General features: G+C 30.1%; 1 protein-coding gene across 1 annotated transcript in view; it reads right to left on the reverse strand.

The window, feature by feature from the left end:
• Positions 1-3,801: 3,801 nt before the first annotated feature.
• The window catches only part of LOC136977166 (uncharacterized protein KIAA2013 homolog), a 41,411-nt gene continuing 22,581 nt past the window's right edge, over positions 3,802-22,631 (reverse strand). The window contains exons 8-16 of the mRNA XM_067272609.1: positions 20,713-20,783; positions 18,942-19,085; positions 16,374-16,476; positions 16,237-16,299; positions 9,859-10,061; positions 9,675-9,787; positions 9,317-9,581; positions 4,956-5,080; positions 3,802-4,870 (exon numbers count right to left, since the gene is read on the reverse strand). Of these exons, the coding sequence (XP_067128710.1) occupies positions 4,686-4,870; positions 4,956-5,080; positions 9,317-9,581; positions 9,675-9,787; positions 9,859-10,061; positions 16,237-16,299; positions 16,374-16,476; positions 18,942-19,085; positions 20,713-20,783 (1,272 nt within the window). The 3' untranslated portion in view covers positions 3,802-4,685. The remainder of the gene's footprint in view (positions 4,871-4,955; positions 5,081-9,316; positions 9,582-9,674; positions 9,788-9,858; positions 10,062-16,236; positions 16,300-16,373; positions 16,477-18,941; positions 19,086-20,712; positions 20,784-22,631) is intronic.

The raw sequence follows: 22,631 nt of genomic DNA on the forward strand, positions 1-22,631 counted from the left end.
GGAAACTATTTCAAAAAGTTTTTTTCATAACTGCATTTTAAACATGCTGATTAATAATGTTAAAGGTACGAAAAATGTACGATCTAAGATAAGTATTAACAGAAATTTGCATCTAACATTGGGCCAATTAAAATGAAAAATCAAGAACTATTAATATCTGAAATTTTTCTTCACTGAAGAACTTCCCTAATTAATTTTATTTCTTTATTTTTTAGTTTACTAGCAAATTTTTTTTTTGTTTTGTTTTTCTAAATTGCTGAATAATAATCATTAATGTATGCAGTTCATTAAATCAACAGTTGAAAAAAAGACCTGTGCAATTTATTAGCTTTTGATTGATTTAATCATATATCAGGGATGACTAAAAAATAAAATACTATGCATACATGTTCTTTGTGTTTTCCTTCTTTCCTGGACATTCCCTGTACAGTACATATATATTTAGCACAGATCTACAGAAGATAATCACCAAGTAATACATTCTGTAAATCTTAAAAGGCATTTTTATATTTTATTTTTCAAAGAGGAATTACTATTTTCAAATCATGTTATATTTAATGAATTTGGTGATTTGTAAATTGCAATGGGTAATTCTACATATATATTGCTATAGAGATAAATAGCATTTGCTTTTGAGTAATTCAATTTATTAGTAAAAGTTGACATTTCACTTCACAGCTATGATAGCCAATTTATTACTCCTACATAATAGTACAGTAGAGCATCGATTATCCGACCCCCGATTAACCGACCGCGTTCTAGTCGGCAAATTCAAATGTCCGCTAGTGACGTGGCGCTACAATATTTGGTTATGTCTTGGCTACTTTAATATTATTTTTGTTAAATTTTTGCATGTTTTAGCTGGTAGCACTGGCTCGACCATGAAATGGAGGCTAGTATTTAAACCAGGCCTAATACACTATACTAATAATGTATTTTTTCATACTTTTCGGTTATCCGACTTTTCAGTTATCCGACCAACCCGTCCCCAATTGAGTCGGATAATCGATGCTCTACTGTAATAGTAGTAATTTAACATAAAATAACAGTATTGTTTTTTAGTTAACCACTAGCGAATTAATTTTCTAATATTAAGCATATTAGAAAAATTAGCTATTAAAATAAACTTCTAACATTAAAAATGAAATTTACTTCGAGAATCTTTTTCTGTAAATAAATAAATGTAGAACTTTTATGAAAAAAATAATTTGTTAGATTATTTTATAAAATTAGCAGCTTAAACTGCAAATTAGAAATCTTTAATTCAATAATAAAGTTTTCCTTCATCACATCATCATCATAAAATAAAATTTATGCCTTGAAACTGCTTTAGAAGCATAATGAAACTGTTAGAATGAAAAGAGAAAAACAGAATTGGACTAGAAATTGATAATAGTCATGCATGTGCATGTGACTATGAGGGAGTGTCTTAAATGCTATACATTTAGCACAGTTTACAAAACTATTTTGAATCACTCTTCAATATATTGATGTGATGCTCTAAGGAATTAAATATAATAATCTAACTACATTTGAAAGATAAAATAGGCTGGCTTAACAGATCTAATTTCAATTTTTAACTGGCAAATACTTAATTTGATAATTTGAATGAAAAATGCTTGAAAATAAAACATTTTTCTTTTATCATTATGCTAGTAGTACTTATTTTACATATGTTTAAAGAAATGTTAAACATATATAATAAAATATAATGTTTAATAATGTTACTAAACAAAAAATTTTTTTATTTGGTAACTTACATGGTGAGCTTTTCATCTTGAGACAATGAAATAACTTAATTGGATCTCATTATTTTGGGGAAAAGGTATAGACAAAAGTTGTAGGGTTTCAAAGGGCCAATCAATTGGTGACCTTGGATGTGACCTTGACCTTCAAGGTCATTTAAGGGTCAATTCTGTTTTTTTCATTGAGAACACATATTTTTGACCTCAGCAATGGAAAAAGCAGAAAATTTCACAATTGGATATACCTTTGACCTTATGGTCTACATCAAAGGTCAAGATTATTTTAAGGTTTAAATTATAAGCTGTTTCTAATGGGAAACCATACTTTTTATTACTGGAATAGGCAGAAAGGTAAAAGTTACATTTACATTGAAAGAGTGGGAAATTTCACAATCAGCCATAACATTGAGTATTCCAAATTTGACCTCTAAAGGTCATCTCAAGCGTGATAATTTTAAGTGCAGCTCAACAAATGCATCAAAGTGAAAGGGCATTATTTTGAACATTTGTTATAAAATTTTCCCCAAAACCAATATCTCAAGCAACGACAAGAAGTAAAGTGACTCACCGAAAACAAGCACCCCGACAGTGAGAGGCAAGGGAACTCACTGAAAATAAGCACCTCAAAGGGAGCAGAAAACTACTACTACGTCCACATCATTAGTCCTGGGTAGTGCTAAAAGTAGTGAATGCTTTTAAAGGTCAAAGTAATAAGGTCATGAAAAAATGTAAATTTTACCTCTCTGCCTATCCCAGTAATAAAAAGTATGGTTTCCTATTAGAAACAGCTTATAATTTAAACCTTAAAATAATCTTGATCTTTGATGTAGACCATAAGGTCAAAGGTATGTCTGGTTAAGTTTCCCGCTCTTCCCATTGCAGAGGTCAAAAATGTGTGTTCCCATTGAAAAAAACAGAATTGACCCTTAAATGACCTTGAAGGTCAAGGTCATCAATTGATTGGCCCTTTGAAACCCTACAACTTTTGTCTATACCTTTTTCCCAAAATAATGTATATACACACAGTATTATATGGGATGGGGCCACTCCCAAAATATTCATGGGGGTTTTGATGTGCCCAGATTAAATCCTGAATCTCTTGTAGTACTAGAGCAATACCATAACCATAGCCATTTAGCAAGTAACCATAAACACTTATATAAACAGAATGATAGAAATACCTTCTAATAACAAAAACATAATGGTAACAACCAAATGCCACAAAAGAGTGAATTTACTGTATTTTGCTACACTTAAACAATGATTATTCATCAACTATATTGCTGTATTTATGTAGGTATTAAAGATTATTGATGGACATTTAATCTTAGATGTTATTATAGGAGAAACATCAAATCTTTCATCTAAATTTCTTGTATGTAAATCTAATTTTTATTGTTTCATATTTCTAAGCTAAGTATTCAAGCCTTAAACTTTTTGCAATTGTCAATGAGAAACATTGCAATTTGTATTTCACTTTTGTCGGTTAATATTTTTGTTTTATAAGAATTACTTTGTGCCATGTTTTATGTTAAAAATATCACAACTAGTCCCTCTGTTGATAGATTTTGATAGTTGGTGAACACTGCTCTGAAGTAACATTGCATTGAATGTGTACTAATGACAATGAGATTCATAAAAATATCACTTTTCTCATTTTTAAGAAAGCCATAAAAGTCAGTTTAGCAAGGAAAATTGCTTATTCTGATTACCCTTATTTCCAAAACAATACTGTTAAATTTAATTAATTATATAACTATAGTTTCAAACATTAATTAACTGTTTCCATAAAAGAAAACACACTTGTAAACAATTTTAAAAAAAACACTAAACTAAAAAATCATTAAAATGAATTAAATATGTCATTTCATTTTTGTGATGCTAGATTATTAAAATACTTAATAGTTTTTTGGTTTGTACCCATTGGCAGAAAACTTTTAATATAATAAAGAAAAATAATTATTGCTTATTTACACTTGCAAATTATTATATAAAATGCAATTCTTACTCAGAAAAAGAATATCTTTTTTAAAATGTTAAAAAAGAATTTAAAATATATTATTATATTATTTTTATTGCAATAATAGAAACTTTTTACATATCATGAAAAATTTCACCATAAACTATTATAAATAGTCAATAATTTATTGGACAATATTATTTAAAATATCCAAGCCATTATCATTTGATGCGGTTCAAAGATAGTAATTTTGATTAAAAAAAATTGTTACTTATTTTAACTGAACTCTGGAATCCTTTTTTTTGATTTGAATTTATATATTACACTATTTATTATAATTTTTGACGTAAATCGAAAGTTATAAAAAGATAATATTTTTTGATGAGAGGCACATCTTTTGGAAGAAGATATATAATAGCAGCACATATTATGTATCTTTTAATTAAATTTTATAAATTAATTTAAAATTCTTTTAAAAAGGTTGCAATTATTTTATGAGAAAATTAATTATACACTTTTAAGTAAATATAAAAATGTAAAATATTGATTAAACATGATATGCAATAATTTCAAGCTTGAAATCTTTTAATAATAATATTGGCTTGGAAAATTTGTACCTATACATTAAACATCACAACATTGTTATTAACATATTTACAATCTCTCCTTATAAAATGAGCAAAAATAAAATCCATACCTTTTAAATTATGTAGATATAATGTTTCCAATGTAGGAATTTACATTATTCATGTATAAACAGTCTGCATAATTACACAAACCAATTGGACGGTGATATTCAATTTAACCATTGTCTTTTTTTCTACTGATTTACTGTATCACTTAAACCAAATGTACAAGACAAGAGAATCAATTTTGTCTGTATTCATAGAAACTGTGAACTTGACATTTGGATTTTTAACTAGAAATCCTGCAGTTCAATCAACCAGAATAAATGTTTTCCAATTTTCATTAATTCGTCTTCATACGACATATCGTCCACGAGACTTATCCTGGTTTCCACAATATTCGTTATATATTAGTTTTGCCAAAAACAGATGAAACACTACAATCAGAAATACAATTGAGACCCAAAACAGTGCAGGTAAGCCTCCCAACTGATGACCATGGCGATGAAGTGCCAGGATGTGATGTTCATGTGCAGGTGCTAAATCAGATTTTAAAAAAGACTATTAGAATTATTGATACATATGTAATTAATTTTTGGGATTTCTCTACACAACTTTAATTACCTTCAGCAATTTCTTTCACATGAATTACATGTTTCAACTCTATAATATGCTGAAAATCCGACGTAATATAAAGAATGGATGTTAAGGGTTCTGTTAATTTTACTGGAAACTGAATTGGTGTCTGCCTAAAACAGATAAATAAAATGTTTATTAAAATTTTGATTATGTTAAAAACATATCATAATAATAAAATTATAATTTTTTCCAGATGTTTTTAAATTCACAAAAATTTTTTAGATATTATTTTTATCATTTTAATTAAAAATAAACCTAAATTGAAAAAAGTAAGCTAATTATTATGGTTACAATATCACAAAGCTTAGCAATTTTTAATTTTCTTTATTTGTTTAGTGAAAAAAAGTAATTTTAATTGGGAAGTAAATTGTAACATAGAAGAAACAGACACGATGATACTGGCAAAAGAGTATCAAATGTTATTCCTTGAATTCATTAAGTGTTTTCACAATATACATTACAGCAATAACAAGCACAACTGACTCGTATCATTTGTCAAGTCAACTCCTCACATGTAAACTTTCCATTTGATCATCCAGTAAATTATGGATCAAAAATTATAACATGATGGATATTTAACATGCCAAACATTTAATGTTTGCTTTACATGTTATTCTTATGGGCTTGTAAACAAACTATTTTGCCAATGTTATTTTTGTCTCATCAATAATCCTCATCATTTAGCAGCAATTTTGATAGAATTGATGGTAATACTTACTAAAAACTTTTAAAGAACGTTCTAGAACAAGCTTTCACCAACTTAGTGGGATATAATTGACTTTCATGAGTCAAAAATACTGACAATCTATCACAACATTTTTATTCTTTTATAAAAGTTTATTAATCATTCTTATAAAATTATGCTGCATCATCATTATATTTATTTATTGCATGATAATTGGTAGTCCACATTACCTTTTTCTTTCGTAAAGGGTCTAAGGTACAAGTTAAACAGCAACATTTATCATTCAACATGACAAAAAAAAAATTTGTTTTCATTTATCATACATATAAGTTTCACCTCTGATTTTGCATGTAACTGAAATTTTTTAGGACACAACACAACAATTTCTAAAATAACAACATAACTTGACAAAATCATTGATACAAAAGTAGTTTCTATTGTTTGTTTCTGTCATTCGGTAACTGCACATGCTCTTTTCACTCTGCCGCAATTAGAAACAAAGATGACCGCTCATTATCTCATGAAACAAAAATAATGACATAACTGACTCATTGGCCACACCCATCATAGAAGTAAACATTAATTAAATGTAAAATAAGTGCTTATATTAATTTATGAGATCATTTTTCAGAGTATTCTCTTAGTATCAAACAAGAATAAATTAAATTTTTAAATTTATAATTCTGTTATGATATAGTTCTTTGTATAATTTCCTTGAAATAAATAATAATAGGTAATGTTGTAAGATAAAAATCAGTTTGATTAGAGATATTCAAAATTTATAAATTATAACCAACACAATTAGCTTATTTTTGTTGTTATGTTCCAGATCTACAACACTCAAATACAAATGTCTCCAAATATCCAATTAGAGTACACTGCAACAAACTAATATATACATCAGTTTATGACACAATTGCAGTATTTTATTAATGCAAAATAAATATATTAATGTAATATAAAAATCTCTCATTACTATTTGTTGAACAAGATACTTTCTTCAATGACGAAAGGTATCTTATTTTAGGCATTCATATTAAAAATGTGTAAAATGATCGTATCTTAAAGAAGTATTAATTAAACAAGACTTTTGTTACTCAGTTTTAAACAAATCAAAATTTGAATATGAAAACAAATAGCAATATTTTTTTAATGGGTGTTTATTTTATTATAAAATTGTAAATTAAGTTGCTTAAATAGCTAATATAAGTTATCATTTAAAACTGAATTCTTTGAAAAGGTTGTAAAGATAAAATTTCAAATTCTAAAAACATTTAAACCAAAGAAAAACAAGACTTCATGAAGTAAACATATTTTGAGAATTGTATTAAAGAATCAAATAGAAAAAATGGGGTTTGGCTGTGTCGGAGATACAGCCGTGTGTTTTATGTGAATACGTATATGTTAACAGGTAATATTTTCTTTGAGTGTATTATATGTATGTCATAATTATTCCTAACAGTAAAAAGTCGTTTGGATCTCCATGTTTTATTTATGATGGCAACATTTTCCTTTCTGTGGGTTCAGGAAAGAAATCAAGTAAACAAATAATTAGTGTGTTATAATTTTATTAATGATAGGTCTGTGATATGAAAAGTACGATACAAATGGCATACAGGATACATTAAGATTTCTGGTGAACGTTAAATCAATACAGATATTGCCTTAGTGTGAGGTTAACCGAGGGTAGGAGATGGAGGATGATTCCTATCTTCTCTACCTCTTAACGGCACAAGACCTTGAGGTCTGACCTCGGTTGTCAAAAGGATGATAAAGGCTCGAGCGGTCAATGATTAGTTACGGATTTGGGATCGTAAGATCCCGTTTACGTCAGGAACTGACACCAATCTATCAAACTTCTCGCGGATAGATACGCGTTATTTTCCGAATCGTGGGATGCCAGATGGTGGCAATGGAGGAAGAAACGCACACTCTTCTAATATTAAACAAAAATACCCGTTTATTTTGAGATTGATAGGGAATACATCAATTAACATATTTGGAAGTATTTATATCATCGAATCGAATTATTAAACCGCGTCTCGAGTGATTGGAGAGAGAGAGTTTACAAAACATCGCGAGTAGGATAAATACCTTAGTGATCCTGAGATTTGCACAAAGTCCGAGGAACGAGAGTTCGCTTGAAAATAAGAGTCAATGGACTGTAGATAGATGGGATGGACGGCTTCAACGGCGGGAGATGATAATCCACGGCACACACACACTTGACAGTTGTCGAAACTCTTTCTCTCTCTGCGTCATCGTTCGTTTTCCTTTTATTTCGGAATCTCGGGTTCGAGATTTTTGTGAAGTACGTCAAGGGTGGAAGTCCTTTTTTGACCAATGGGGAATTACATGATATAATTATTTTTCAACAATTAACTCATCTTCTACAAGGAAGTATTACTGTGGGAACGATGGTTTATGATTAATTTTTACGAGAAAATTTGTCGGATGTTTTTCCGTTTTTTGTTTCTGTGTTTGATTTAACCCTAACTTTCGAAAATCGGTTGGCAAATAAAATAAAAATTCGTTATTCTTATATTCGGGCCTTCACATTAGCATTGTTGGAGGAGTTTCGATATAAGACAAATTAAACTCACTGAGCATGGAGTTGGGCAACAAGTGGTCTTGCAAGACATTACCATTAAAGTCTCCGATGATCGTGACTGGTGTAGTGAGATCTGGTTCATATTTGGGTATAATCTTAATGATGTTTTTAGAATACTTTAGCAACGATCGTAACATACAGAGCTTAATTTCTGCTAACGCTGTGCCCAGATGGATGTACACACAGCCGAGTATTTTACATTCCTGGCACTGCTTCACTCTATCATGTAGTGTTTTATGGGTATTACTGGATTGTTCTTGAGAAACCGTTTCCAACCATATATGATTTCTATATTTTGATTTGGCTTTTCGACTAATATAGGCCGACACTGTATTAAGTTTTCTTAATTTTTAACTTTAACACCATATATATTCACCATAACTATTCCAGACTAATGTTGTGTACGCAATCGATAAATATTGACAAGAACTGTAAATTGAAACTCAAACGAGCATTGTAACTTCTTCAAGTCAAAATGTATACTAAACGGAAAGTATGTGACATGGCAGAATGACCTCAAAATGACGGCGCTTCTCCCTCCACTGAGCGCAATGCGTCACAGTCCCCACTCAACGTAATGAATTCTTTGATCCTTTAACTATCGAGTGGTGTAATTAAATTTTGGATGTAGATGATAGATATGTAACTGCAATGCCAAACTGTATCCCCCAATTTTGTTGTTATCAGTTTTCTGAATTGTTCCCACTACAGAAGCAAATTTAAAGATTTATTCATGTCAAAAGTGTTAATTTATGAAGAATTTAATTTCATATCAGTCTAGCAAGCTTTTACAGATATTGATTGCCTCTAAGAATTAGACAAGTTAAAATATAAAATTTACATCCAATGTATATTTATACTTGCCTGTTTATTGTAATTTATTTAATAATCTTTAACTGAAGTAACTTATAAACAAAAAAGATAATTTCATTACTATTTTTTTCTCATTTCATTCTGTACAAATGATTTTTTTAATAAATAATGAAACCAAGTATTATATATTTTAGTTTCATTTTCTTCATATTTTTACTTATATATATCATAACTTACTTGAGTCTAACAGAAGGATCCAGACATCCAGCATCACATGCATAATATTCTTTATCACTGTCATCTGTTTCAACATAAATTACTGCTTTGTTGTCATCACCTACAATCACACTAATATTAAAGTGTGTGATATTTGTGTACCTCAGATGCCTAAAAAAATAATCTCGATGGAGTTCTCTAGGATGTGTGTTAAATTCCAAATGTAGTTCAGTAAGTAACAAAGCACCAAAACTTAGCACCATGGCTTGCATGACACCTTCTGCACCTAAAAGAAGTTTGATTAAGTAATAAAAAGTTTTTATCAAGTTTAAATTGAAAATTTTCAGTTAATTAAAAATTTAATAAAATAATGCATTACCTGCTGAAATCAAGTTATGGCATCCTTTTTTATCAAGTGTCAAAAGCCACAGAGAAACTACTTGGTTAATTTTTTCAATTGTATTTAAATCAGACCAAAGAGATTTTGCTTGTCTAAAAAAATAAATTATTGATTAAAAAGCTTGATAGATTTTCTTAAAGATTTACATTCTTAATAAACTTACAGTGTAGGAACATTTGCTCCATAACACGACCTTCCATTTGAAAGAAGATAGTTCAACTCTTGTCGAGTCTGCGAAGACGTACTATATTCTGATAAATATGCTCTACTATTTGAAAGAACATAATATAATGTGGCATTTATTTTATCACCATTTAACACATCTTGAGCCTTGGAGTAACTAATACCAAAGCCTGTATTCCATAACTATTAAGAAAAATAAAATTTCAGAAAAAATATGACACACTCAAATAAATCATGCTAAAAATGCATATTACAGTATATTATTAATATCCTATCTAATTAGAAATGTTAAAACATTAAAACATTCTTCAGACTCATAACTTTTAATCACATAAAAATAATCCATCTTATTCAACTGATACATAAATCACAAAATAAACTTACTATACTACTGCATAAATAATTTGATAAAATTTATAATCACAAAAATTTCAGAAAGATAATTTTATGAGATTTCCATATATTTTGTTATATAAAACTTGTGTGTCAATATAATAGGCAATCTATTGAATTTAATTATTATTAAAGATTCCATTAATAAAACACGTTTTTAACAGCAAATTATACATATAATAAATATATATATATTATATTCATAAATTAAAATTTGAGAATAATAATACAGTGTAGTTATTTTATATGACATGAGTGCAGCATTTTAGTCAGAAAAAAATACAGTGGTACCTTGACATAAGAGTTTAATTCGTTCCGTAACCTTGCTCGTATCTCAAAGCAATTTTCCCTATTGAAATTAATTGAAATGCCATTAATCCGTTCCAGCTCCCAAAACACCACCTCAGTTGTTTTTGTTAAGTGTTTTTGAATAAGAAAAATGTATTTACAAGAAGAAACATTTGTTTATAAATAACAAATACATATTCTATAAAAACATAATAAAAGAAAAAGTGAAGTGCTTACAGAAGCGCTTAATTTTTGTCACTGGTCTTCGCTTTTTTCGTCACGCTTTGCTCATTTTCACTTGCAGATCGTTTAAAAAAACTGTCCAAGGAGGTTTGTTTCTTCCTCCCTTTCAGGATATTGCGAAAATGAGTTAGGCAAGTTTCGTTGAACAACTCCGATGCACGACCAGTTGCAACTTTTTCGGGGTGATTTTTATCCACGAACTCCACAACTTTCTCCCACATTTCCAAGATCTCCTTTATATCTCTTGTAGAGATAACCTCCTCCATCTCTGGCTTCTCTTCAGAACTAATTTTTCGTTGAACCACCGTATGCTGCTGCGAATGTAGATCGTGTAACTCCTCGGTTGTCAGCTCCTGAGACTGTTCCTCGACGAGTTCGTTCACATCTCTCTTATCCACCTCCAGACCCATAGATTTTCCCAGAGAAACAATCTCCTCTACCACTGACACTTCGGGTTCCAATCCTTCGAAGGCTCTTTCAGCTACAGCCTCAGGTCACAGCTTCTTCCATGCAGAGGTTAAGGTCCTCAGTAACACCCAGCCAGGCCTGATCAATAATTCTTAGGCATATCACAATGTTAAAGTGGTCCTTCCAGAACTCTCGAAGGGTAAGGTTTGTGTTCTCCGTCACCTCAAAGCAGCGCCGAAAAATGTGCTTGGTGTACAACTTCTTAAAATTAGAAATCACCTGCTGATCCATGGGCTGCAGGATAGGAATGGTGTTGGGTGGTAGGTAGAGAACCTTTATAAACTTGAACTCTTCGAGTAAATCATCTTCGAGATTTGGTGGATGAGCAGGGGCATTGTCGAGGACGAGAAGGGCTTGCATGGGTAGGTTGTTTTCCTGTAGATATTTTTTAACAAAGGCCAAACACCAGGTTTATCCACTCCACAAAGAATTTCCTGGTGACCTACGCCTTCGGATTTGCCCTCCACATAACTTGCAGTTTTTCTTTTAAAATCTTATGTGACTTAAAGGCTCTGGGATTTTCCGAATGGTATACTAGCAGAGGCTTAATTTTGCAGTCGCCACTCGCATTGGCGCAAAGTGCTAGAGTTAATCCATCCTTCATGGGTTTGTGACCTGGCATCGTCTTCTCCTCTGCCGTTATGTAAGTTCTATTTGGCATCCTTTTCCAGAAAAGCCCTGTCTCATCACAGTTAAAGACTTGCTGGGGGATGTATCCTTTGGCTTCTATCAGTTCGGAAAACGTTTTGATTTAAACCTCAGCTGCCTTCACATCCAAACTTGCTCCCTCACCATGCTTGACGACTAAGTGAATGCCGGTCCTTTTCCTAAAGTTGTCAAACCAGCCCTGACTGGCTTTAAATGAGTCCTCCGATTCCTCGTTTGTGGAAGTGTGTGGGATCTGCTTCAGCAAATCACCGTAAATCGCTCGTGCCTTCTCACGTATGATGCTTTGTGTTAAGGTTCTCCTTGAAGCTGCTTCTCTGTCACCCACACCATCAGTAGTTTCTCCATCTTTTCATGGAGAGACATCCGGAGCTTAGAAATTATTGTAACGCCCTTAGCTGGCATTATACGCTTTATCAACTCCTTCTGTTTAAGCACATTGATGTGCTACGCCCGTACATCCTCGCCAAGTCAATTACTTGCACACCTTGCTCATGTTTTTCTATGATTTCACGCTTTAATTCAATAGACATCATCATCTTCTTCGGACCCATGGTTATAAAAATAAATGTGATAATGTTTTGTAAATGTACAAAAAGCGTAAAACGCGAACCCAATTTATCAAAAATTCTTTGAAAACGAGGGAAACAAGCACACAGACTGAGGTCTAGTCTGAGGTGGGAGAAACCGTTAGACGCTGCACACGACCCCAACATGCGGGGCGCATGTTGGGGTCGTGTGCAGTGGTGTAGTGTGCGATTCCTCGTATCTCAAATCTTGCTCTCATCTCAAAGCAAAATATCGCTCGCTCGGCGGCTCGTATCTCAAAACACTCGTATATTAGGGCACTCGTATGTCGAGGTACCACTGTAGTTTCAAAAACAAAGGAAAAAATTCAGCAATATTCGTTGGCACCATCTGTTATCGTATTTTATTAAAAATCTTTTATATTTTTAATTATTATAAAGTGGCAAAAAGCTTAATTTTGAGGGTAGGGATGGGTTTCATACAAAATTATAAATGCTAATAACAAGTAAAATTGTCCTTAAGTCTGACCCTACTGGAGATACACACAAGACCATTTATCTCCCCACCCCCTTGACATTTTATCATCAAAATTTATTGGCATCAATTTCCTTAATAAACAAACCTTCCTGCAAAATTTCAAAAATTTTTGACAAAAAGCACAGGAGTTATTAAGCTTGAAAGAGGGTGAAATTGTTCCACATATTAACATCCATACATACAGAAAAAAAAAACTCCAAATTTTTCTGCATTTCTCAATGTTTCAAGATGTCCTGAGTTCAAAAGTGTAAAAATCATTTTTTGATTGATTGCCATACATTCCCTCTGTTATATATAACACATGGAAAAGTAAAAATTTTAAAATGTTTCATATGTAGAAATATCAATAAATACGTTTATTTAACTTTTACTGTTTATAATATATTTTTTATGCAGTTATTTATAATATAAATTATTATAACTAAATAAATATATTGATAATTATCAATGTAATACAAACACAATAACTGTAATATTTAAAAAATAAAATTGTAACTTTGCACATAATTTCTATTTTGTTTCAATTTTATTTTTATATTTATTTTTATAAGAAAAACTTTAATTTAGTACCACACAAGTTCACAGTAACAACATGTACTAGAAAACACAGCAATCTCAAAGCATACATAAACATCTGATATGACTATCTCGAATAGTTCCACATCTGATCAGAACATTGGGTTTCAGCACCCCAACTACAGTTCAACACCACTTGACATATATGTCCATCACACCTGGACTTTAGAACTTTTTAGTCAGAAGAAAAACATTTCTCCCCCTTTCTCAAAACCCAAGAATGCAACTCTGTTGTTCAATGTGAATATCCTCCAAAACATTCTATTCTGATGTTTCAAACCCAAAACATTCTTTCCACTGAACTTCTAATTAGAATCATTTTCTCATGGGTAAGTACTTCCATACTGCTACAGTATTGCTACAAACATTTTCTAATTTAAACTTAAATTTACACAGATGACGTTCTGCAGTATTGTCTTGTAGCTAATAGATGATACATTCTAGTATTTTAACTTGTCTCAAAAATATATAATAATATATAATTAAAATCAAGATATATTAGCATTTAAAAATGCATAAAACCACGAAGCAAATTGTTCTTTGCAGTACTTTTTGATCAATTAACAATTTTGGTATTAGTTTTCTAGTTGGTTTCTTCTGTCTTAGTATGAAATTAAAAAATGGTGCAAAAAGAGTTCTTAAACTATCATTTGCATCATTATTATGCACATTTTATATCTAACAGAAATAATTTTAAACAAGGCTATTATCCAATAACCCAATTTGGAATTTTTTGCTATAATCAACACAATTGAAACAAAAAAGAAATTTCATTATCTTTTGTTAAAATCAACCTACAAAATTTATCTTGTCTGTTCACTAAAGGCAAGTGAAAAATCTGGCCTAACAAATAAACTATTTTATTTATTTATTTCATCTACATTAAGAAATGTTGCTGGACAGCAGATCTCCCTGATAAATAACAAAACCCATAACAAAAAAAAAAAATAAAATACATAAAAAGAAATCAACCAACATAATAAAACATAAATGAAAATATAAATAAATAAAAAAATATATAAATAAGACAGAATACACAAAAAATTTTTAAAATATTAAATATGTATAATGCTAAAAGTAAGACATAAAAATTTAAAACAATATAATAACCAAACCGGAATACAGGATATTGCCATAGAATTCATTTGCATAAAGTTCAAAGAATTGAAAGGCAATAGAATATGTAAATAAAGTTGCATTTACAAATCACTAATAATTATATAATAACAAGGTTGCGGCCAAAGTTTTCATCCCTAAAACGTGAATGTCAAATGTTGCTTACAAGATAGCGGCGCTTGACGTTCAATGTTCACATTTTAGAGATGACAACTTCAGCCGCAACCTCTCTAATAAACACTAACAAGATGTTTTATAATGTAAAAAATCAACGTGAAGCATGTCTTCTACATTGTTCGTGTTTCCAGATATACAACAGAAAAAGAATCTGTGAAATAGATAAGTGGTAAAAAGGAATAAAAATACAAGTGGTGTCACGTGTATTCTAAGACAAAGCCAGGAAGCCGGAATAAAACCATTAAAATATTTACAATAGAGTATGCAATCATAGTATTTTCTTCTTTCATATATATTGGAAAGACCTAGCCTGAACCTTGCAACGTTTGGAGTGTAGTAAATGGTAAATTACTTAGTTTATTTAACAATAAATATATCTTATTGAGTTCTCTCAAAATTTTATTGAGAAGGGAAGGGGCTGCCATAGACCAAATAATCAATAATAGATTGTGAGTTTGCAAAAAGATAGAATCATAAAACAGATTTAGATGAGAGGTTTGCAAAAATGCCATAAACTATCTGTATAAATTGCTAGCGCTTTAATGATTTTGTTGACATGAAAATGAAAAGTTAATATATTGTCAAATATAATGCCAAGATCATTGTAGGAGCAGACGTATTCCAGAATATTGGCATCAATGACAAACAGAGGAAGAGGAGGGTTCTGAATGAATAAGAAGCACACGACAGTCTTATTAATGTTGATTTTAAGATTTGCCCTTGCAAATTAGGTTGATAGCAAATGTAAATCAGATTGAAGAACTGCTGGGTAATGGTTACTCAGTTTTACATCATCGACACAAGTGAAAAATCAAGCATATCACAAACTATTTTTTTATTGATTTGGAGAACAAATAAAATTTTTAAATTAAATTTAATTCAAAAATTATATTGTAATTATTAATACTAGTATAAGATAGAGGTCTAACTGCTCATCTTTAAAGCAAATTATTTTATATTAATTATTAATAGTTACCAAAATGTAGCCTAAATAATCAAGTATTTGATGACCTGATTATTATAGAATATCCAGCCTTTGTTGTTTATGAATATCTACAATAAATTGCTAAAGAAAATGAAACATAAAAAAACAATGTTTTAATATTTGAGATGGTATCCTCTAAACTGAATACCAGTAAGTTATGCTTTCAACAGCTATTTTGGAGGTGCAAAGTATATGATCATTCAAACAATTTTATTTGGGTTTATGCCAGTATGAATTATCCACATGAAATTGTAGTTAATTCATAATAAATTAGTAAGCATAGTAAATCATGAATTATAAAAACAAAGAGCATTTAAAAAAGTTTTATACCTAAATATTTATAATATTTATTTATTACACTAAAATCTCTACATTTAATACCTGTTGCCAAATCTTGCTATGTCTTTCTTCTAGATTTGGTAATTGAAGAGACTGTTTCAAATCCTGTAAATTAAATTATCAATTAGAATTTCAAATTCATCTTATAATTAAATGTATCAAATAGAAAAACAACATACTTCATGAATTAACTTTTCTAATTCCTTTATTTTGGAATCATATTTATCTTGATTAATGGGACTAGAATATTGCACAATTGTTCTGACTATTATTGTAACAGATCTGTAAAAATATTATTATTATTATTTTTGTAACAAAACTTTAAAATAATTAATATAAGCTTTCAATTGATTTTCAATAAAAGATAAATATATATCTGAAGTCATTATCATCTTTTTTAAAAAATTCTTAGGAAAGCAATCTCTCAGTTTTTCGATTCATTATAAAAAACTCGGTGTCAATTATTTCCTTTTTACTGCAGTTATAATTAAGCCTTATCATGTTTAATTCCATCTACATTGGAAAGACATTAAATAAACAGCATCAAAAATTTGAGCATAACTTCCTCTATAACAGAGTATTGTAGAAAGTAATCAGTTTTTATTTTGTTAGTATTTTACACAGACAATAACTACTACTAGTGATAAACGTTAAAAATTTGTAATTGTAAATGACAAAATTGAATTAGTGATGTATTATTGCATATAATAAATACTTACTTCTACTCAAACCAAACAGTGCTAATATTTCTTTCCTCACTAATGTTTTCGAACCTCAGGTTCTTCTTCAGGTGAACAGACAACGGACAAGTTATTTGATGACAAGAATCTTTTCAAGCACAAATTCCAAAAGTTCTATGTAAATATGCGTCGTCTTCGTCATTCTGCGTGTGCGCAGTTGATGGAAGTATAGCTTTATGTTATCATGTATCATAGACCAGCGTTTGCCAGGCTACCAATAATGATAATTCTTCTTTATTGTTAATACATTTTTCTTCCCTTGCTAGCTTATGTATCCATATCGCTTTCATCCATCTTAAATGGTGCGGCCGCTGTGTCGTTTGTATTATTTTTGCCTCATTAAAACATGGTTCTATCTCCGGGTCTGTAGCGTACTGCACCAGTGCAGTTGTATATCTGCTATGCATGATGTCCGCTTTATGCTCCTTAACCCTCACCTCCAATGATCTTTTCGTGGCTCCTACATATATTAACTCTTTATCCCATCTATGATCTTTCATAGGGATTGTGTACACTCCCACCAATTTGCCCTGCTGTGGAGCATTTTCCTGTTACTCAACATGTTAAAAATAGTGGGACATCTTCTATATATAATGGTGACTTGTTTTCTTTCGAAGATCTCTTTATATAGATTTTCTAAGTACGGATTGTATGTAACCATTATTCTGTCCTTATTCAAGCTAACTTCTTGTCTTTGTACTTCTGTTTGTTCCACTCTTTGGGGCTGAAGGGTTTTCTTGTATATAAATATTAATCGTGTTGATCTCATTTGTAAGTGCCTGTGGTGTAGATGAGTGGGTGTACGCCCTTTTGACCAAGCTATTAAATGCGGCTATCTTATACTTTATTGGATCACATGACTGTGCCAGGATATACAATTGATCTACTTGCAGTTTTCTATATACTTCTGTGCAGATGTCTGATCCTTTAATCATGATGTTCATGTCGAGAAAATAGACTTGGGTGTAGCTCTCCTGTTCTAGACCCAGAGTTAAGCCAGAGGAGTTATTATTAAACTGGGCTATGAATGTCAACATATCTGGTTTACATTTCCAAAGTATGAGTATATCGTCCACGTATCTCTTGTAGATAATGATGTTGTGGAGCTGGTCAGGAAGAACTTTTTGTTCAAGGAGTCTAACCACTATTTCACATAAATCTCCTGCTACAGGGCTCCCCATTGGTACGCCTCTTCTTTGTCGGTATACATCTCCTTTAAATTGGAATAACGAGTTATAGCATATTAAATGTGCTAACTCTAATACTTGCTGATGGTGGTTACTATCCTCTACTATTTTTAGTAATAGATCTCGTAGTGCACAGAAGGTAGGTGGTAGGAGTACCGAAGGGTACATAGATTTAAAATCAAGCACTGTGAGGTACGCTGGACGCCGGTGTGGTGTCAATCTGTTTGAGGATAGTTATGAGTTCTAAGCCATTGGATATATTAAACTCGTAATCTTCTAGATGTGGTGCTATTATTGCATGCATAATCTCTTCCAGTTTTCGCGTTGGTGCACGAATCTTATCCACTACCGGACGAATCTGTATGCCCTGTTTATGGGTTATTTTGAAAAGATTCTTGTCATCGAATAACTTGTCCGTTGTCTGTTCACCTGAAGAAAAACCTGAGGTTCAAAAACATTAGTGAGGAAAGAAATATAGGGAAGAAAGAAATATTAGCACTGTTCGGTTTGAGTAGAAGTAAGTCTGATAATTTACAGTGTGTCTTGAAGTTTTTGTATAATAAATACACACATTAATATATAAATTGTGAATTTATCATAATATTTAAAAGATATTAACTAATTAACAATGTAACATAAAAAATAAATCTAAAAATGTAAATTATAACTTATTTAGTCATAGTACTTAAGCAAACAATGCATAATTTAATAGTACAATTATGAAACATTATATTTGCTTCTGTATTTTATTCAATTAAATACATTGAAAAATTAATTAAAATAATGAAATATGAAGGAATAAAATTAAAATTTTTCTTACTGTTTTGCATCAACTTTTAGTATCTCTGGAAGTTTTGGTGAAGCAATGGCCACAACTACAATTTTACTCTTCTTAGATGTATCAACAAATTCTACAGTGTCTGTTGATAAAATGTACTCGAAATCATTCTTTTGTTGTGCTACACTTAAATAAAAATGACAAAAAAATAATATGAATTTTTAATTATAGTAAATTTATTTTGTGAATAAAATTATTTAAAAAGAAACATCTATTATTATTGATTTTTCTTCAGATATATGTTTTGTAAAAATAATTTAATATGTTATTTTAATAACCTTTTAAATTATATTTCAATATAGCCAATTATAAATATTAAAAAACAAAATTCAAAGTATTGAGTAATTTGCTGTTTTAATAAGTTTTACTTGACAAAAAAATTCATTAGACTAATTTTAGATATTTTACGATTGACATTTCAAATTATAACAATTTTCTAAAAATGTTATTATTTCAATCAGTTAAGAATGTAACTACAATAGATTTATATATGTATATATATATATATATATATATATATAGCAAAAACATCATTATCATTTTGATTTGGTTATAAGAATTATATAAATGCTCTCCTACTTATAAACAGGTTAGGTTCCCAAGGTTTTGTTGTAAGTTAAAATGTTTGTAGTGCAAAAACTAACCTAGAAAGTACATTTGTACATAGAATAACCACTTATTGTTAGTGTTGATTCTTCAATGTACTTATTAGAATACATTACGTCTATTTACCCACTCAGTACTGCTTAATAATGGGTGTTTCAAATGCAACTTTTTTCACCAACAGTTTTATAATGTCCAGTTTAGTTTTCACAATAATAGAGTGACACTTCTTGCATTTATCTCCACTGCTAAATTTACTATTATGTTTTAAATGCATTTTTGAAACACTAATCATAAAAGTTTATAAAAAATTGCAAACAACAGTAAAAAACGCCATTTCTCCGACGTTACCAACTTCAACACCACCTCGTAAATGGCAATGGAACCTTGGAATTTGTGTAAAAACAAAAAATTATGATGCATGATAAAAATAAGGCCACATTATTTATTTATTAAAAAACTTTTTATTTATTACTGGTCAAAACAGACTACAATGCCACCCCATGAGCAGAAAAAGAACTTCACAAAACATGAAAAATTTAAATTTTAGACCTATGGTCAAATAGTTCATAAGTTAAATATTTGTAAATAGGAGAGCCCCTGTATTTAGAATAAAAAAACTTTTTCATACAAATTAACTCAATAAAAAAGTTATGAAATTGTGTTATTATTCAGTACATTCTTAACTGATTAAAATTCATTGGCACCAACTTTTTTGTAAAACTAAAAACTTAAAATTGTATGATACAACAATACAATGATTAAAACATTAATCCTTTACGATTTTAATAAACAAAAATATTACAAAAGTATAAACAGATAATATTTCTTTATAGCTTATTTAAACTGTTTGTTTTTTTAATGTTTGTTTTAAGAGCATTTAAAGTTTAAAAAATTAAAATGTTTTCTAAAATTTGGAAGCACATTTCTAAAACTGATTGTTTCTTGTATTAAAAGTGATTATTTGATATCATATTGACTGCATCAGTTATACTGAAAATAAAAATATTTGAAAAAAAATCTTATATGGCATGATGTATTTAAATGGCAAATTTAAATAAAAGTATGAAATGTAGAATGTTTAAGTTGAACAAAAGTAATTTAAAAAACTAAGTTTTATATACATTTTCAGATAATGAAATTATCTTACCTGAATGTCTTAATTTTTGTTGTTTTGGTTTTTTCTAATTTCTGATAAATATTTAACATTACATCTTCATTCTACATTAGAAGCGAAATTATCAATTAATTATTTTGATCAAATAATTGATAGTTTAAAATAAATCTAGACAAAAAAAATAAACTTATATTAACATCAACCTAAAGAAATCATCCAAAGTCCTCCAAATATGTTTTTTAACTTGTAATAAATGAAAATTACTTTGTAGAATTAGATAAAAATTAATTTAAACACATGAAGAAAGATTAATGCTACATTTATAAAAAAAATACAAATGATAATCAAATGCAAAGAATAATGAAATTTCTGGAAAATGTGTTTAGAAATTATATATTAAAATCACTTGTATACTTATTATAACCAGAGTTTGTTATACTTATTATGTTCAGGTCAATAGGCATGTTTAGGTTGTCTTTTTGTGCTCATAATATGGTTGATAACATGTAATCATTATAAATTATCATCATCAGTTTTAACAAGTGCTTTAAATATTAAAAATTAATTACTTTAATTGCTATTTGCTTGTGGTAAGTATTTAAAATTGTTAAAATTTATATGCTAGTTGTTGTGTCTTTAACAGCAAACAATACTAGCAAGCAAAGAACACTGAATGCATTACTATTAATTAGAGATGATATGATAAATTCTACCAATACAATCTGATACTGGTAATTTTCCAACTGATCTGATCTATCCACATTCTACAAGTGTTGAAAATAAATGAAAGCCCAAAAGCTCATTGGTTTATTGATTATTCACTTTATTGTGAGAAGCTGGGGGGTAGAGTGCCGAACTCTAAACCCCTTTTATTGGTGTCAGATCGGTGAGATCTGCTCATGGTGTCACTGGATGGAATTTTTCGGGTTTATACTTCTTATGATTTAAGCAAATGGGAGGGTTTAGTGAGGTCACGATACCATAGAGAGACCAACCATTGATAAAACTCAACAAACTTAAAAAAACTAAAAGATAACAAATACAAATCTAGACATGAGGAATACAGTTTCCTCAAACTAGTACAAATCACTAGACCACGTTATAACTATTAAGCGAGCATTATTCCTAATGTTAACTATTTCCGATCGAGAGAGAGAGCATACATAGACCAATCAATTATCATACCTCTTATTGATGGCTGATTTGGAAGAAACTTTTTTCTCAGGCACAAATTCATAAAATTAATGATAATCCTCAAGAACTTTAGGATGATTGCACCAAAGATTGGATGCGCTGTGTTATATCGATATTCAATGTGGGAATCAGATCAGATGATTGTTTGTTTGGTAGCGATGACACATCAAAGGTGTCATTGCTGGATGGTGAAAGTTAAACAAAATCACTTAGCATGTCATAACATTCAATTGTTAAAGTGTGAGAAAGTTGACAGTTAACTAAGACTGAGGAGAGAATCCAAAAACAATCAGAAGGAATAAGAAACCTATCAGGTGACCCCGTTTAACTTATTATTGTTATAACATATTTGTGATTTTTTTTGCGGGTCAATGTGAGGGGGAAAACTTCATCACTTTGATGACCCTAGAGACACGAATTCTTTAGTTATGTGCTGACAGTTAACATATGATATTTCCTGGTATTTTACTTTGTGGGAACTGATTGGAGAAAGAAGGGTTTCTAAAATGCAGTTTTTTTTTCCGTTAAAAATTTATAAAGCAGTCCCTGCATTCTCACACTATTCAGTAACCATCTAAATTCAAATATAAAGAAATAAAAGTTTACAAATCAATTTATGGGCTTTTTTCAGATACAGGACCTAGATAGACCAGTGATTCTCGACCACTATGCCACGAGATTTTTTGAGTGTGCTACCACTGGGAATACCTACATTAGACAAGTAGTTCAACTGGTTCTACCTTCCTAAGAAACGTTCG

Source organism: Centruroides vittatus, unplaced genomic scaffold (genome assembly GCF_030686945.1).
Source record: "Centruroides vittatus isolate TY-2023 unplaced genomic scaffold, ASM3068694v2 contig_452, whole genome shotgun sequence".
NCBI classification, from domain to species: domain Eukaryota; kingdom Metazoa; phylum Arthropoda; class Arachnida; order Scorpiones; family Buthidae; genus Centruroides; species Centruroides vittatus.